This window comes from Vicugna pacos, chromosome 12 (genome assembly GCF_048564905.1).
Source record: "Vicugna pacos chromosome 12, VicPac4, whole genome shotgun sequence".
Classification (NCBI taxonomy): Eukaryota; Metazoa; Chordata; class Mammalia; order Artiodactyla; family Camelidae; genus Vicugna; species Vicugna pacos.
In genome coordinates, this window is record NC_132998.1 from 61,764,984 (window position 1) to 61,783,745 (window position 18,762).

At 50.5% G+C, this 18,762-nt stretch overlaps 1 protein-coding gene and 1 non-coding gene across 10 annotated transcripts in view; one reads left to right on the top strand and one right to left on the bottom strand.

Moving 5' to 3' along the window:
- EFCAB6 (EF-hand calcium binding domain 6) overlaps positions 1–18,762 on the bottom strand; it is a 208,676-nt gene that overhangs the window by 70,592 nt on the left and 119,322 nt on the right. For all 9 annotated transcript variants that reach the window (XM_072973643.1, XM_072973647.1, XM_072973644.1 and 6 more), the window contains 3 exons: positions 9,369–9,483; positions 7,007–7,140; positions 1,949–2,184 (listed from right to left, as the gene is read on the bottom strand). In XM_072973643.1, coding sequence (XP_072829744.1) covers positions 1,949–2,184; positions 7,007–7,140; positions 9,369–9,483 — 485 coding nt within the window. The remainder of the gene's footprint in view (positions 1–1,948; positions 2,185–7,006; positions 7,141–9,368; positions 9,484–18,762) is intronic.
- Positions 14,292–14,366, top strand: TRNAA-UGC (transfer RNA alanine (anticodon UGC)). The gene has a single exon. It is a non-coding gene; the product is annotated as a tRNA-Ala (tRNA).

The window sequence follows — 18,762 nt, forward strand, 5'->3', positions numbered from 1 at the left end:
CGCGCGCACCGCCTCTCCCCTGCGCATGCGCTTCTGCGCCTGCATGCTCCGCCCACTTCCTGAGTGAGTCCCACACTCCCGCCCCGTGGTTTTGCAAATGCTCTTCACTGGCCTTGAACCACCGTCTCGTAACCTGCACGTGCAAACTCCCACTCCCACCTCAAGGTCCAGCTGAAATGTTCCACTTTTCTTGTGCGCCTCAAGCAGGCTCCGCCTCTCCCCTCCCTGCGGCACTTCAGACATCCCTGTGTCTCAATGTGGCTCTTTATTTTTGTTTCTGCCCCGACCTCTCAAAGGGCGTGGTCGTCTTATCATCCTTGTACCACCGAGTCAGGGGGCACCATCCAGACCCTCAGTAAATGTTCGATGAGCAAACAAATGAATACATATAAGAAGGCTGAGTCATTTGAATGGAAGATTGCACTTTGTGTTGAAATTTTCCATGTTCATTCTGCATACATTCTCCAAAAAATTCTTTCTGAAGGATTTTTTTGTTTGTTTTAATGTTAAGCAATCACGTCTCTTACTAAAGCTCCTCAGAACGTGAGCAATTGGAAGCAGGTGTCCCACTCACGTGTTGTATGATCGTTTCATTTGGAGACTACAGTCCTTTTCTTTCTTGCTGGCTTTTTCTTTTAAGTATAGACAAAATAAAACCAGCAAATTCAGAGGGAAAAATTAAAGTGCAGGATCAGAGGGCCCCTGAAGCCCAGCCAAGTGTCACACAGTCTGGCCCAGTGACAGGGGCTTCTGGGGGCTCCCCCTCCAGGGGGCTGCACTTGCCTGGTGGGAGGGGCGCTGGCCTGCAGCCTCGGAGGGTTGGAAGTGCCTCAAGGGCAGAATGCCCCAGTGAATGTCGCTACCGCGCTGTATCACTGTAGCAGAAAACACACCCAGTGCTATCACAGGGGATGGTGATGTTCCAAAAAATATTAGTATTAATATTAGTATAGTGTGCTTATACTAATCAGCAAGAGAGCGGCTCACATATGTCAACAAATCTCAATGGGGAGCCCATGTGACAGATACCAGGTTAGATGGCGGCCCCGTTACTGCGTCAAGGAACGGATGCTCTTACTGAGAGAGGCCAAAGAGACACACAGAGTCACAGCTCCGCTGGACGCAGAGTCCTGCATCAATGAGGCTGGCAGGAGGTGGCCAGGGGTCTGGGAGATGGGGTACTGCCTGGGAAGGGGCTGAAAGGGGTCCCTGAATCTCCCAAAGCAGCTGGCACTGCTGATTCCAGATTTACAAAAGAAAAATATACAAGTACATGTATGTATTGCTGTGCATAGAAAACAGACTGAAATGACACTCAGTTTCCATCAATTACCATACAGTGTTCTGTGGGTCCCCAGTTCCCCCAGGTTAAGTGTTTGGTGCCTGGAGGAAGATCATGTGTTCCCTTGACAGGCACCCATGCACAGCCCTCAGTGGGTGCCTGTGAAAGAGCCCCGGCTCAGAGGGCAGTGTGCCAAGAGGTCCTGGAAGACTGAGCAACACACGTACAACTCTGACCCAAGGTTCACAAAGACAAAAACATCGAAGTACATGTATATATCTATGAGCAAAGAAAACAGACTGATGGGGAAGGCATAGCTCAGTGGTGGAGTGCATGCCTAGCATGCACAAGGTCCAGGGTTCAACCCCCAGTACCTCCCCTGGAAAAAATCAATAAATAAACTTAATTATCTGCCCTCCAAAAAAAGAAAAAAAAAGGGGATGATACACAGTGAGACAGAAAACTGACACTCACAGGTGGTTAGGTCAGGGGTATCTTCCAACCTGTTTCTGTATTTTCTAGGCTTTCTACACCGAATGCATACTCCTGAATGTGTTTCCCCTTGAATTATGGAAAAGACAAAATAAACAGCGCCTGGGAGGCAACTGCACCCTCTGCGCCCCTCTGCAGACACAGAGGAGCCGCCTACTGGTGCTGCCCTCTCACCTGATGAGTCTCTGAGGTGCGTCATCCTCTTCTCGGAAGGGTCTCTTCTCACACAAGTTGCGAAACTCCCGGAAGTTTAAGGTGGCGCTGAGCCTCAAGCTGAGGAGGCCCAGGAAGCGCTCGAACTCCTCGTCCTTCAGGTTGAGGAGCAGGTGCAGCAGCAGCCGGCGGAGGTCACGCATGCTGACGATGCCGTCCCTGTCGGTGTCGATCTTAAAGAAGGCCGAGTAGGGGTTCTGAGGACGAGACGCACGCGTCAGAGCCTGTCCCCTGAGCCTGATGACAAACGTGCCCCTGCGCGTGGACTCACCCCCCACATGAGGACGGGGCAGTGTTTCCACTGTGGCTTTTTGGAGATGACACTGCTCCAGGAACAGCCTTGCCATGTTTGCTTTCCCCCAAAATTACGAGCTCTGTTCTCAGGTGCCCTCGTTTAATGCAAAGAGTTCAGGAAAAGGGACAAGAAAGGCTTTTCTTTCCCTTCTGCTCCCTCAGCTTGTGCTACCAGAAGGAAGGAAGAATACGCTGAAACTTTCCAATATAATCAAAAATCCCGCTCTCGATGCTTTTACACAACTTTCACCATGTTTGGCAACTTCTGTCTACAGGAAAACAGCTGCCGTGCTGAATGCACCCTGAGGAGCCCGCCGGAGGCCAGCCCTGGTTTGTCGCCAGTGCGGGGGCCCCACCTGCCGGGGGTCCGCCTCTGCGTCAGGGAGGTCTGACTGCATGATGGTGCTCCTCCTGCAGATGGAGAAACAGGCCTGCAGGGAACCTGCCTGGGGCTGGGCTGCACGGCTCAGGGCACACCCTGGAGGCAGGCTGCTTAGGGTCAAACCCCAGCTCTGCTGGCACTTAGAGTTATGGAGGGCAAGCTATTTAACTGCAACGGGCTTCTGGTCTGTAACACGGGGAGTCCCTGCCTTCTGGGGTGGTTGTGAGGACTGAATATGCTACCGAGGCAAAGCACTTAGGAGGCACCTGGCCAAATCTCCGCAAGCGCTCTAAAATGTTGTTTGTTACTATTACTGTTGCCTGAGGTCATTACTGTTGCCTGAGCGAGTGCCCGGCAGTCGGATTTGAAGCAGGATTTGAACCATGTCTGGGTCAGTTTCCTTGCTTTCCCCATGCGTGCTTCCCGTGTCTCAGGCTTGAAGAGTTGCTGCTGTGGTCCCAGCGCCCTGGTCCCACCAGCACCGATGCAGCCCCACCCAGGGGTCTGTCTGGCTACTTTGGAAGCCCCGCCTGGACCTCCAGGTCCCAGGACCGCCCCCACCCCCAGAAGTCACTTACAACCTAAAGCAAGACCTGCTGGGACTCGAGTGTCTAGTTAAAACCTTTTGAGATTTTGTGGAAAGATCTATCTGCATTCACTCATCTATTCATTCACCAAAAATTATTCAGCCCCTAACGTGTGCAATCACTGCACTGAACCCCGTGGACCTGACTTAAAGTGCACCACCCCGATGCATCTCTGGCCTGTCACTTATCGCCAGCTGACATTCTGGAGATTCGTATGTTCCTGCTCGCTGCACACCTAGAAGGTAGGCATGAGGCCTGGGCTCTGATCTGCTCCTCGTTACAGCTCCAGCCCTGAGAGCGCGGCATAGGAAACATCCACAGAGCAAGGCTGCTGCGTGTGAAGGAGGCAGTATGTAGCTCCTGGCCGGCGCTCTGTGAGGCACAGGGACACCCTGATAACTAAAACCTGGTCCCTGACATCAAGGTCCTCAGTCCAGTTGGGAAGAAAGACGTGTGAGCAGATTACAGCAAGTCAGTGTGATACATGCAGCCACAGAGGTGGGAACGAAGTGCCCTCGTGCAACGGGAGCCGCCGGACCACAGGGACAACCTGGATGCCATGGGAACCCATATTTACAACCTTCACAAATTTAAAACTTTAATCATTCCCTGAATCTTAGTCTTTGACTTCCCAGCATGAAGTCTCCTGATTTTATTGGAGTCAATCAAATGTTATTTCAATTCCTGGCCATGACACTTACTAGATACGTGGCTTTTTAAGTTTCACCCCATCTCTGACCCTCAGTTTCTTCATCTATAAAATGGAAACACTAATGCCTACCTGGTAGGGTGGATGTGGGAAGTAAACCAACTGTGGCCAGGTATGTAAACCTGCCAGTTCACTGCCTGGCATGTAAAGTGAAGTCTTTTATTCATTCGACAAACACACGCTGATTACCTATTGCGTGGCAGGCACCGTGGCAGTCAGTTGTGTTATTGCGGTGAATGATTCAGGAACAACTGGGGCCTTAACGTCTCATGGAATCACACATCCACACGCACCGCATGCTGGGAGAGGTTGGGCAGCCCATATCTCCCCGCAGACGTGAAGGGCCAGAAAAAGGACCAAACCAAAGGACCAAGAGGACTTAAGAAAGTCCTGGGCTTATGTAGGAGTTAGCTGGTCACGGAGGGAGGAGTGACAACCCAGACAAAGACAGGAAGGGGAGGAAGAGCACTGGTGATGTGATGGGAGGAGGAGAGGGGTGGAGATGCGGCTAGAGAGGAGAGCCTGGCCGGCGTAGAGCCGGGGCTGAGGCAGGATGGGGGCTCATCCTAGAGAAAGGGGACGCTCTGACCAGAGCTGTTTGCTGGGACCACCTTGCAGGGCCAGGTGTCCAAGACAGACTGTGAAGGAAAACTGCAGTCACAGAAGTGTATGCAGAGAATGGTCCTATTTGTGTGGGGGTTTTTTTGACCTTCTTTGTATTTAGAAATATACATGAATCCATGCACACGTGCCTGAACCTGCACAGACACGGTCCAGAGGGTGAGGCTGAAGGAACGCCCACGGGCACCTGTCCCCAGGTCATGTCCCCAGCCCACCCAGGGAGTGTCTGTGTCTGCCCTCCTCAGAGTCAAGGAGACAGATGTCCCTTGTTTGGTCACAAAGAATAATTTCCTTCAGCTGTTTCTGGACTTTGCTTGGCCTGGGCTGTGAGGGCAAGACTAACTCCGTAAACCTAACTGTGCTGAGATGGACTCACATGGCTACAAAATTACTGGGCCAACAGCAGCAGCAGCAGCAACAAAGGCATTTTCAACTAATATAAAACCGTTTTGTCATTATTGATGGAGAGAGATAGTCAAGAATTTCTCACGAACACGGACCCAATAAAGTAAATAAAGTGACTGTACCTTCCCACTCAAAAGTCAAGACCCACGCTTTGCCCCGTTTACAGCCCTGCAGGGAACCCGGGTGTCCCGCATCCTGGGCTGCACCATGCGAACCTGGCAATTAGGGGTGCACGTCTCTGTCTCACCCACCAGGTCGTAAGTGCTTTGCAGGCTAGAGTGGGTGTTGGTGAATGTTTATTCAATCAGTTCATGATTTAATTATTTAGAATAATGACCATCTTTGGAAACAAGGGACGTATGTGTGTTGGAACCAAGGTGCACTGTAATAAAGGTAGGAAGCTAATTCCTACCTTCCTGCCAGCAGGAAGCTAACCTTCCCCAGCGTCCCACTGGGAAAGGTCGGAGGAGGAAAGGGGGGGGAGGGGCCAAGACGAGGGGTCTGGGTTGCGATGGATGAGGTGGCAGGAAAAGGCAACAGCGGCCGGTGGCCACTCCAGCCCCCTCTCCTTGCACAGAGGGACAGAGGGACTGTGCTCCCCGCACCCCTGCTCCCACTTCTGCCCTCTCCCACCCCCACCCCACCAGGCTTTCCTTCCTCAGAGCCAGGCACTCCACCCACTAAAAGACCTCTGCCTGCACCCTGCTCTTCTCAACTGGGCATCACATCAAATTAAATAGTGAGGACCAACCCTCTCCATGTCTGCTCATGGTGACTGTATTTTTTCAAACTGAGAATTAGGACGCATGGTCTGATGGCTGGACAGAATAGTCAAAGTCAGAACCATCATGCAAATCCCAGCCAGAGAGTCATCGTAAGTTTATCCATTTTAAAATGGGAGCTCAGTAAGCAAAATGGATCTCCAATTGGCAGCCAGTGTGGGGAAGATGTTTCAGAGCACAGCAAACTGGAGCTGCCCCACCCCTGGGGGCTGGTTCCTCCCCCTGGGCACTCCCCACTTCTCCTCCCCCGGATTCACCCCATCCTTGCCTATCCAGGTGTTTGCTCCTGCTCACCCTGGGGTCTCCGTGCCCTGGTCAGGACACTATTAGCTCCCTTGTGCCCTCTACCTCATTTTGTAGCTAATGTGGTCAGCTCATCAAATTGATCTTCCTTCCCACTTTAATGACCCTCTTTTACTTCTTAACACAAAAACACTTGAGGTCATTCTGCATCTGCCTCTGTGTTTGAATGGCTGCTCTTTCTCCTGTCTTACCCGTTACAGCATCCACATGCAACCCACACCTTGGTCATACAGAGCTGTGTGAGCTTTCCACCAAAGTCCATGCCCTGCTGCCACCCCCTTGAGCAAGCCCCCTCTTCTAAGGTTTGCTCCCTTCTTTTTCTGGTCAGCACATGCAGAGGGTTTAAGATGTGGTTCAGCAGTAACCTCTTCCAGGAAGCCCTCCTTAATGGTTTTTGTCCCTGTGCCCCCATAGCACACCACTGGTCCCTCTGCTGGACAGCCAGTCATGATGTGTCTGAATTGTCAGCTGACTGTCTGTGTCTTGGGCTGGATGGAGCTCCCCGAGCAGGCCTCTCATCCTTCACGCCCAGCTTGTAGCAGAGATCCCAGCATCTCGTAAGTACGTGATGCCTGTCTGGTGAGTGCAGAAATGGAGCGGAAGGAATGGCTGAAAGGATCCTAAATTTGCTATAACTTGGGCTGTCATGCCCCTGCCCACCTACCCTTCTTGTGAGGGGGGTCGCCTTACTTCTCCAAGGCTTTTGAGAGGCAGAAGGCAGACCCAGCAAAGTGCCAGCAGGGAAGGGCCTCAGGGAGGGAAGGGAACCCGGAGATAAGCCCCCGCCCCGGGAAGGGGAGAAGAGGTAGGCCCAGGCTCTGGAGGAAGCGCTCTGTGCCCGGGCCCCAGGAGTCACGCCCACGGTGGCTGAACCGATGTGCACAGGGAGGGGGCGGGGGGTCCAGAGAAGCCAAGCAGCTGCGAGCCATACTTTACCCGGAAGGACTCCTTCATTCTCCGCGGGAACTGCTTCAGGCATTCCTCAGCAGTTATGAAGTAGCTGTCCGAGCTACCTTTTGAGAGAACTGGAGTCCGAGATGGAGTCACTTTCGGCCCATTCATTTCAGAATCTGAAACAATGCCATAAACCAGAAGACTTCCATTAGGGGCGCAAACACCTCTTGGTGTCTGTTTCGACACTTGACTTGTGTCCCCAGTCCTGGGAGAACACTACACAGGCATTCGACCCTGTGGACTGAGCACAGCCTGAACTTTGTTCTGATCTGGTGTCTCCCATCATCGCAAGAAGAACTTGTCTTCCAGACTATCGGGGGGCCGTGCTCCCATCCAGCACGTCCCCTCGTCTGGCTTCTCCGTTCTCCCTCCGGGGCAGGGACTATGTCTCGTCCATCTCTCCATCTCAGAGGCAAAGAGTGAGGATTCCTGCTCTGTTTCCTAGAATCATGTCCTAAACACAGGAGTGTGTGAGCAGACACCACTCATTAATCCTCCCAACCGTCTATCTGCTAGATGCTGCGCTACCGGCCCCCTACACTTCCTGGCCCTCCAAACACCCCTCAGAGGTACAGTCTCCTCTTACGCCTGGTTTACACACGAGGACACCTATTAATAGCCCATCCACACCCGAGGAGAGGAAGGCTCGGCTTCCCCAGGGTCACAGAGCTCGTGACAGCACAGCTGAATCCAAAGCCCAGCTGGTTAACTGCTGCACCCGGCCCTCTTCCTCCCTTTAAACTGAGACATCTACTTAAACATCAACCCATTTCCCGCAGGTCGTGATGACCCAAGTGCAGCCTTGTCTGAAGCCAGGCCACAAGCTTGGGACTTGGTTTTGGACGTGTGTTCTGCACACGTTGCAGCCACCTTCTCCCCACTGCTGTGGTTTGCGGGATGGATGCAGGCAGCGCATCTGGAGCTTGTGGGCATCCGTTAGTCCGGTCTCGAACCTGACCTCGCCTCACCTCCGCCTGGGCTGGAGTGGCGTCCCCTGAGCCTGTTACGCCTGGCAGGTCACACCTCCCCCGATGCCTGATGCCTGTCCCGGGCCGGTCTCAGCATCTGGCCCTGTGCTGGGGGCGCTGGCAGAGGACGGAGGAGGAGGGGAAGGTGGGGGAAGAACAGCCAGGGCAGGGAGGAAGCCAGTGTGGCCGACAGCTGCTGTGTCAGGTGCCTGCTCGGTAACAGGCTCACTGCTCTGGGGCCTCAGGCACGTGACTGCTCACGGTGGGCCCCGATCCTTCACCTCCGCAATGGGTGCGCCTGGCACACTGGATGAACTCCCAAAAAGAAATGTGAGCTCCTTTTCCGTCTTTTTATTTCTATCAAAAAACTTCAAAACATATAGCCAAAGAAAGTGTCAAAATTCTAAAATTCTACAGTTTCTCGTGCTTTTCCAGGGGTTGCAAAACCTCTTTCCCTCTAGGATTGACAAATGAAATCTGAGGGGATTGGATGGGACCTTCTCTTTTTCCTTATGGGGAGTCCCAGTGTCTCCAGTGAGACCCACCGCATCGCCCAGTTGTCTCCTAGGCCAACCTTGGGAGGATGGCAAAATGCAGAGTTCCGGGCTCCGCCCCGTCCAGCTTGTGGTACAATTTATCAGAATAGAAGCATATTCCATTGGCACATATGCATGATTTCTGCAGCCTTTCCAGAGGATTTATGTGTCCACCTAAATCTCCGTAAGAGTGGAGACGAGGGTGAGGGACCACACAGCCAAAAAGTGAGGGGCTCTCTGGGTGTTGGTCATCTGTCTGCCTGGCGTGTGGCTAGGGGAACAGAATCAGGAGCAGGTGCAAACGGGGGGCCCAGCTTCCGGCCCGGACTGGACTGCACACGATGAATTTCCTGACCACCACTTGGGGTGGGGAGAGGGGAGGGACAGTGGCCGGTGATCTTGGGCATGTCATGGAATCTTTTAGAATCTCCGTGTCCTTATCTGCAAAAACGGAGGAAAATACGTGCCTGGCCCGTGCACGCATGGGTGTCATGAATTCCAGACAACCAGCATCTGTTTTTAGGAGGAAAACCTTAAAGGACATGAGGTGTGACTGGAGGAAGGCAGGCTTGGGAGTGAAGTTTAGAAACCATTTGTGCTCTGAGTTTGCAGACGGCTCTATCAGACAAAATTCCACACTCACAGTTCTGCTGAGTGAAAAACAAAGGCCGAAACACAGTCAGATAAAATTAAGCAAATAATGTCTGTTTCCAGTCTTTGAACACACGCCGTTTCAACATCTCTGCTCACCCTATTTCAACCCCAGACCCCTGTGGCCCCACTTGGAAAAGCTGGCAGGGCCAAGGGTGGGAGCCTGGTTTGCACTTGGCTGTTAGCTACCTTCAAATCCTGTTGCAAAATCGAGATAACTCATCCCTTCTTTCTTATATCCTAGTTTCGCAGTCAGCAGGGCATACTGATCGTCGGCCATGGGCATCCCGTTATCTTCCAGCACCTGGCAGGGAAGACAGCGAGGGGAGAGGCTGTTAGGCTGTCCCGGGGTCCCTGCCTGGCCCAGCCTGTGATTGTTGCTCATCTGCCCCCACCCATGGGCGGGGCCAGGTGTCCTGGATCCCAGCTGGTGCAAGGTGTGCTGAGCCAGTGAGTAAACAAAGGCACAGGCTTTGTCACATGGCACTCGGGCTGCAGCCCCCATTGCAAAGCTCCCCGTAGGCCGGGCCAGCCGGGCTTTCCAAGTTCACATCTGCTGTGACTGCAGCAGCTTTCAAGATTCATAGGCCAGATTTATATTCACATACATCCTAGGCAACACGAACAAAACATAGCAAGGTGGTTTGAGGAGGAAAAACTAAAGTTTTAATTGAGGAGTTACATTATGGGCCACAGTTTAATCTGCAAGTTACTGTGGTTTTTGCAGGAGGACCCATGGACATCCCTTCCTCCCCTCCTTATGTGAGTCCCTCGCTAAAAGTTATCCGTGACCCCTTCACTTCAGCACATATAATCTGCTGTTTACCAATGGTTTCCATTGGGGGGATGGGGGTGGGGCGTGGGGGCAACCAGGAAGACACACTTCCCTGCATTGCAAACAGCGGAGCAGAATCACCTAGTTGACTCTTCCTAGGAGATGACACCATCCTAGGAGAAACTGGCGGCGGGGCTGTTCAAGGCGCAGGCGGGGCTGGTACCCTTTGCCAATGGCCAGTTAGTCAACGAGCTGGATGGAGCTACCTGCCTGGAGATGAAGCCCCCAGAAGGGATGCTGCCGGGAATACAGATGTAACAGAAGACACCACCCTGCTGCTCTCAAAGTAGTGACAACTTAAAGGAGAAAACATGGCTTTCCTTCCAGAAGAGGACATTGAATCACAGTTCAAAATCTGTGTGCATCTGAAGCCAAAGATGCCCAGGATGGCTGGACTCGCCCAGGACAGGGGCAGGAAGGCTGTCAGGGGGTGCCGAGGTTGGAGCTGGGTTAGGAGAAGAGGTGTACCTGAGAGCTGGGGGCGGGCAGTACACAGGCCAGTGCATATCAGGGCTTCTGGTGCCATAGGAAGCTGAATGGGGGGAGGGAAGAGGAGGGTGTGATGAGACAGCGCCCACTATCGTCATCATCTTCATCACTATCATCGTCATTCAGTGCCAATACTCCTGCCCATCACCTGCTAGGCATCCTGCTGAGATCTTTACCGATGTTACAGCTCATTGAATCCTTAACATAAGCCGTGGGAAAAGCACTCTTACTAATTCCATTTTAAAGATGTGGAAACTGAGGCTATGAGCGTTGCCCAGTCATGTGATTAGGAAGTGACAGGTCTGAGGTTCAAAGGCAGTTCTTAACCACTATGATGAGCCCGACTGTTGGAATAGGGTCCTTGGGGCCCCGACAAAGAACCACGCAGGTGGAAACGGATGGGAAAGGACAGTAGGAAGTGGGGGAAGGGCTCTTCCAGGGACCCCGGGTGTCCCCACATGTATCCAAACAGGCCACACAGGCAAAGGCCAATCTGGGTCTCAACAGAACACCTTGAGATGCCCTTTGGAACACCGGAGGACGGGGGGCCTCTAAGGAGCGGCTATGAGGCCATCTCCCACTTTCCCCTGTCTCCGCGGGAGGCTGTCAGGAGACAGGTTCTCGGCCCCCCCAGATCTGACAGGTGGCGCCTTCTGCTCTGCCCCTCAAAGACCAGAGCTGCAGAATCGAAACCCACTGCGGGGCAACAGGGTGTCAACAGCAGCTGTGAGCCATCAGCTCTTTCTGCTTTGGTGCCAGCCTTTCTGGCATGTGGGGCAAGGACCCAGGAGCAGGCACCTTTGGCCATCTATGAAGATGACCGTGGCTCACTGGCCTGGGCATGGCTTGTGTGCGTGTTGAAGTGAACAAGCTGGGGATGTGCGTGGTGCAGTGTGGGAACCAGAGAGAAAGGGAGGGGGCGCAGGTGTGGCTGTGTTGCCTGGGGGCTCGGGGGAGCGGCGCTGGATTCCAAGATCATCCCCAGGACCCGCCTGGGGACCCGGGCAGGAGTGCGTGCTGGGAGTTCTGACAGCTCCGCACACACAGCCCGCCCCAGCTCTGCGCAGGAGCCTGTCCCAGCACGGCTGGTACAAGCGGTTAGACAGAACGCCGCGGCCCCAGGCATCGGGGGGCTCTGAAACAGATTGGTTGCTTTTTTTGAAAAATAACTTTATATTTTGAAAACAATTATACATGAATTATTCATTGCAAATTCCTCCTGCTTAGTCCTTCATAAAAACATATGTAAAAGATGGTAAGAAAATGTCTGTAAGCAAATGTTTCACAGCCTGGAGGGCTGAGAATCACCGGGAGGTGGGGCATGCCTTAAGCAGCCTGCCCAGAGGTTGCAGGCGTGCATCGCCTGCACAGAGCACCACAAAGGACAGGATACCCAGAGAGCGTCATTGCCAGCAGGGGTGCTGAGCCCTTCTCAAACATCAGAGGCTCTAATGCCTCCCCCCCTCACACCAGTCATCTCTAAGATGAACAGGCAGCAATCGACTCGATTTATCACAACCCTTGGAAGCAGTCTGCAGTACAATGTAGGACTAAACTACAGCGTTTACAAAACAGATTTTCAAGTGTTTAACCATTCAAATCTTGTCCTTTGGTCTTTTCTAGGAGGCATGGTTCCCTAAGAAAGTTCCTCAAAGAATAACAAACTGTGACCTGGTGTATTCTGATTCACCAAATTGTCACTTCCACCATTCTGGGGACATGACTTAGATCGGAGGCTGATTCTTCCACAGGCGGCCACAGCATGTCATGGAATCGTCGCTGGGCTCTCTGGGTGAAGACAGGTGCTCCCGCAGGTGCCCAGTAACCGGAAGTTGAAGGAGTGATTCAGTCTTTCTGAGTCTGGCTCCTGCAGACCACCCTGTGCTTTGGGGGAACCACCCAGTCTCTGTGTGAGCACTACCTTGGCATCGTTTCTGTGGCGACTGATCTAGGGAGTATAATACACATCCTTAACTTTTCACAGTCTATTTAGTAATATTGAACCATGTCACATGACACACAGGAACCTTGCAACCACGACGGTTTGTGCCCTGCCCGTCCTTTAAGCTGTAGGTGTCACTTTTTTACATCTACATATATTCTAAACCCAAGACAATGTTAAAATGTTTGCTTTAAGCACTCAAAGGCAGCTTTAATTAAGAAAAAATAGCCTTTTGTATTTAATTGGCTATTTACCATTTTTAATGTTCTTTTCTCCTTCATGATCATCTGAGTCTCCACCTAGTACCACGTTCCTTCAGCCTGAAGAACTTCCTAGCATTTCTCATAGTGAAGATCTGTCTGCAATGAATTATCTTAGTTTTTTTTTTAATCTGAAAACATCTTTATTTCACCTTCATTCTTAAAGGAGATTTTCGCTGGATGTAAATTCTGGGGTGGGAGATTTTTTTGTTTGTTTTTGTTTCTGCCTTCCTCCCAGCATGTAAAAATGATTGTCCCACTGTCTTCTGGCCTCCACTGCTTCTGATAAGAGGTCCACGGTAATGCAAAGCATTGTTCCTCTTTTAATGTGTCATCTTTCACACACTGCTTTAAGACTGCTCTCTTTGCTTTTGGTGTTCAGTTTATCTATCATTTTCCTTATATTTATCCTACTTGGGATTTTCTGTGCTCCTGAAATCTATACATGTAAACTTTTCACCAAAAATTGGGAAAGTTCAGCTATTATTTCTCCACGTATGTCTTCCTCCTTGGTCTTCCTTTCCTTGTGTGACTCCAATTACACCTGTGCTGGGCCTGTGACGTTATTCCACATGTCTCCGAGGCACTGGTCTATTTTAAACTCTTTTTTACTTTTTTCCCTTTCTCTTCTTCAGTTTGTATAACTTCCATTGATCCACCTTCAAGCTCACTGGCTCTTCCTTTTGTCATTTCCATTCTGTGGTTAAGCCCATATGGTGAATTTTTATTTCAGATATTTTATTTTTCAGTTCTAGAATTTCCATCTGGTTCTTTTCATAAATTTTATTTCTCTGCTGAGATTTCCTATACTTTCATTCATGATGAATATACTTTCCTTTGCATCACTGAGCATAGTTAGAATAGTTACTTTAAGGACTTGGCTAATTCTAACATCTGGATCATCTCACAGTCTTTTCTCTTGAAAAAGGCCACATTTTCCTATTTCTCCATATGTTGAGTAAATCTGGATGGTATTCTGGACATAATGAAGGTTCTGGTGTGGAGATTTTGGATTCTGTTACATTTTGTTTATTTGCGTGAGTAGGCAGTAGACCGGCTGGACTCTGTCTCTTGGGCAGCAGTTTAAATCTCAGTTTGGTTCTTTCATCCTTATTTAGTCTCTTTGCAACCTGCCCTGCTCTTGTATGGTTTGAGGTCAGCCAAAGATCTGGGCAGAATTTGTGAACAGAACTTGGAGCATGCACTCTCTGGCATGCACTCTCCCTTTGCTGTGCAATGGCATTAGTGAGTCAGACCGCTCTCTGCTCTCCTCCTCTTCAGGCTGGAGAGGCTGCTGGATTTCCATCAAAGTTTTATCTACCTTACGTGGCACCAACTTCAGCCTTCACCCAGGTGAAAAGCTAAAAAAGAGCAACCTTACACTATGCTATTCCCACTCCCAAGAGTGGACTCCTCTCCAGAATCTGTCTGCTTAGTTCCATTCTCCAGGGCCTTACTTACTGAACACTGCTATCTCTGGGAAGGTTGGTCTGGTAGAGGTTTATTCAGCCATATGGGAAGCAGAATTCCCCATAATGCTTGCTTGGTTGCTACAGCAGGCACAGCCTTAAAACCCAGCTACTGGTGGGGAACGCATAGCTCAGTGGTAGAGCACATGCCTTGCACGCACAAGGTCCTGGGTTCAATCCCCAGTACCTCCATTAAAATAAATAAATAAAACCTAATTACTCTCCCCTCAAAAAAGTATATAGTGCTGTATGTCAATTATATCTCAATGAAATCTGGAAGAAAAAAATTTTAAAGAAGGATTTAAAATAAATAAATAAACTCCAGCTTTCACCAGCTCAGGGGAGGCCTTCCCATCTCTCCCAGCCTGAGTGACAGAACTCTGCTGTGAGCTTCCATGGCCCTTCGGCTGGCTTCTATCTTAGACAGTCCCTCATGTGGGGCCTCACACATGGCAGCCCCCCAGCAAACTGCTGTTGGGTAGAGACACTGCCAGCACTTCCTTTTCACCCTGGTACCCCAGGAGCACATAGTAGATACTCAATAAATGTTGAACGACAACTTCTGTTTCCCCCTTACTACTATACTTAGTAACATTCTCTTTTGAAAATATCAGTCTGCCTCAGTTAAGGGGAACCAAGGTTTATTCATAAGCCAGAGATTTAAAGGACACAATCCAAAGAGAAGGTAGAATTCAGGGGCACAAAATCTGGAGACTGCTTTTTCAGCCATTCCTCCCAAGCTGGAGAGCCTCTGATCTAAGATACTTGTGATAAAACCAAAGAGAGTTCTGGGTTTTACTTTTAATAAGTAATATTTTACTTCTATTTCTTGACATATCCATTCATAGTCAAAGTGAAACAGGCAAAAAAGTCTTCTCTAGAAAGTCAGACTTACCCCATCTCCCACCTTCCACTCCCCCATCCCAACGACACCTGCTCTTCCAGCTCCTCTCCCCCTATTAGCTGCCACAGTCTTCCAGAATGCGGAAATAATTGGAGAATTCCAATCATCAAGACTATCTGATCACATGCAAGTCTGGCGCTAGGCATGATAGTAACATGGCTGGAAAAGATTATGGAACTTTCAAAACAGATCTGTCCCTGAATAGAACGTTGAAACTCTTTTGGCAAAAGCTTCTCAGAATATTCAGACACACACACCTGATTGTCCCTGTGGCCCCAGCAAGACAGAGTGTTCAAAGCTGAGGCAAACCCACAGAGAGGCAAACAGGATGTTGTCCCTTGCACAGGCCACAGTGTATTTAGTTTGAGATGCTGTTGCCTGTTACGAGTGCAGGTAAAGAAAGGGGATTTCCTTTTTGTTTCTTAAGTGACAGGAATACTGCAAAGAATGAAATGGATGTGCTCAGAGGTCGTGGAGCATCTCAGATAAAAGCTCCTTGTGTGAGAACACTGATGGTGGGCAGACGTTGGGTGGGGGTGGGGGGCTGTTCTGGAGACGGTGGCTCAGATGTGGGAGTTAAGGCTGGTGAGCATTCCCAGCCCCGAGTCCCAGCATCAGTGGCCTCATGACCAGGGCGAGAGCTGGCTTCAGAGGTGTAAACACTGACTCCGGAGTCATGGAAGCTTCAAAAGTGTCACCGAGAAAGAGAATGTGACTGCAGATCTCCTAGGTGCTGGCCACTGTCCTCAGTGACTTCCACTCACTCTTATTTAAACATCACAACTCCTCAGTGGAAACATGACCAATTCGATCGCACGAACGAGGAGATCAAAGTCCTTGAAGGCTAATAAGCCATCTTTTCGCTAGGAAGACCCAGCAGGAAGTGGTGGAGCAGAGGTCTGAACACGAGTCAGCCGGACACCATGAGACATCACCGTCTCACGACTTGGCACTGGGGGAGCTGGGGGAGACCAGCCCCCACATTCACAGCGCTGCTAGCAGCTGAGGAGACGCAAGCACCCGCCCCCAAGGTCAAGCCTGAGTACAGAGACACCCAGATAACTGCTGGGGGTACCGCCCGGGGATGCCTGGCAGCCCATGACAACAACGCAGCCGTGGTGGCTGAGTCTGGGCTCACAGCTGAGGCTCGGGCTCTACAAATAACAGCAGTGGGGGCTCCTTCTAGCCAGCCGCACGCTGAAAAGCGCCAGTCCCACGCCAGGAGCCGCCTGCAGTCTGCAGAGAGAGCAGCCCTTTGTGGACCACGTGTCTGGAACCGGGCGACAACAGGGACAGAGACACTACGAGCCAGTGACTGCATAACCAAGCACCCAAACTGTGGTGATTTGTGCAACAACTAAACATTTATTCCTGCACTAGTGGGTCTGCAGGTCAAGTGCAGTGTGACCGGTGTGAGATGGGCTTGGCTGGACGTTTCTGAGTCAGGCTGCAGGTCGGGGTTCACTGCGTTCATTCTGGGGACCAAGCTAAGGCACAGCCGCTGCCCCGGGCGAGCTCTCCTAACAGCAGATGGCTGGGCCCCAGGCCAGACCACACCACGCGAGCAGGTCTAAGGCTGCTGCTCAGGGCACATCCGCCACACTCCATGTCAAGTATGGGCACAACCCAGCCCAGCGTCGTGAGGTAAGGGACGCATCCACTGAGAAGGTGAGCAACCGTGAGGGAGGGGAAGGAAGACAGAGTGACGGCAGGTGGGCGAGCTCTGAGGTCCTTTCCAGCTCCTCGAGTCTATGGGATTCTGCAAGCTTGGTGGCCGTGTTGTGACCTCTAGGAAGATACCATGACCACACCCAGCCACCCCCCCAGTCTACAAGTTTCTTGTCCGTAGGCCAGACCTGTCTGGTCCACCTGATCTAACTCCACCCAGCCCGTCAGCGCTGCTACTGAACCACGTTTCCAAAAACGATCCAACCTCCCACCTTCTGGACCGTTCAGACAGACCGATGGTTTGGTAACAACCACCACCAAGTTGTACAACAGTGGGTTTTTCTTTTCTGCTTTGCTGCAGGCATGATGATGACAATGAAAACAATGGCGATGATTTACTTTAGTGGTTTTTTAAAAAATATATTATCCCCATAGAACACAACAAGACTAAAGTTGTGTTTCGATGGCTCAGAATGACAAAATGCTGAGTCTAAACGCAACCTTCAGAAACTGAAATGAGCATAGAGGACCAGGCGACCTGACAGTTTCCAGTATCAAGGGGAAACCCAGGGGCGACTAGTAAACCGACCAGACATGTCTAGCCTTGGGGGCAAATACCCAGAACCTAGCACACTTTTGCACACGTGTAAAATCTTAAAGAGTGTTCCACGAACGAATGAGCCCAGTACTTCAGTGACAAATTGTGAAGATTGCAGATGAAAGCAGACAAGCCACTCCTCCCTCACAGGAGGCTGTTCTCAAGGCCTGGAGTCGCACTTGTTGTTCAAAGGACAGGTGGGGACAAACCACGGGGCCCAAAGTCAAGCACAAAGTCAAGTGCAGCAGGAAAAGCTGCCCCTGGGTGGCCACACCCTCCCCTGTGCCTGTCTGTTTCTCTCTTCTCAATTTCAAAAGCAGGTACCTTTTGATACATAAGCTTAATAAAAAGTCCACTTATGGTCCTAATAATGCACTTGGGGGTAACTGGATAAAGTTTACGTGGAAAAATATAAACCTGGCCTGAGAGTAGCCAAGAAAATATAAAAAGGAAGAAAAATAAGGAAAATAAGGAATGATCTGTTGTACAAAACTGAAAAAAAAACCCACAAAAAACCATATTGCTCTGATACAGAATACCATGTATAGATCAGTGTAACAAAATGGGAATTTCCAGCTGTAGACCCTAGTATGATGAGAATTTCACAAATGACAGAAACAAGATATGGAAGAGCCCTGTCTTACCCCACATACAAAAATCAATTCCATATGGATTAAGCATTCACTTTTTAAAAAATAAAGCAGTAAAGATTCTTGCAAGAAAATCTGGGAGATTATCTGTAAAATATAGGAGGGAGGCCTGGGTGGGGGTGGGGTGGGGTAGAAGAATGAAACCGTATTGACCAAGACTACAAACCCAGAATTTATTTTAAAAAGAAAAAGAAAAGAGGAAGAAGTGATAGATATATTTGTTAGTATAAAAATGTAAAACATTTTAATGGCAAGAGATGTAATAAAACAAAGAGACAAATGATAGATTTTGAAAATATATTTGTAGTGCAGAAGGCAAAGGCTTAATAGACTATTAATTAATTCAGGAGATACTGGGGATGCCTATATGCCAGGCACTGTTCAAGCCACCAGGGATACAAGAGTGACTAAAACAGCAAAGTCCCTGCCCTCAGGTGCCAGGCCCTACTGGAACGGTTCACATCTGGTCTCGAGCTGAACTGTGTCCCCCAGAGATATGCTGATGTCTTAACCCAGGTTCCTGGGGACGTGACCTTTAATGGAAGCAAGTCCTTTGTGGATGCAGTCGGGTTACGATGAGGTCATACTGCATTGGGGTGGGCCCTAAATCCAACAACTGGAGTCCTTACAAGAGGAGGGAAGTCTGGACATAGACACACACAGAGGAGGACACCGTAGGAAGAAACAGAGACACAGAAGGAAGAGGCCAGAAATCAGAATGATGGCAGCTACCAAGCCGAGGGAAGACGGGGACTGCCAGCATCGGCC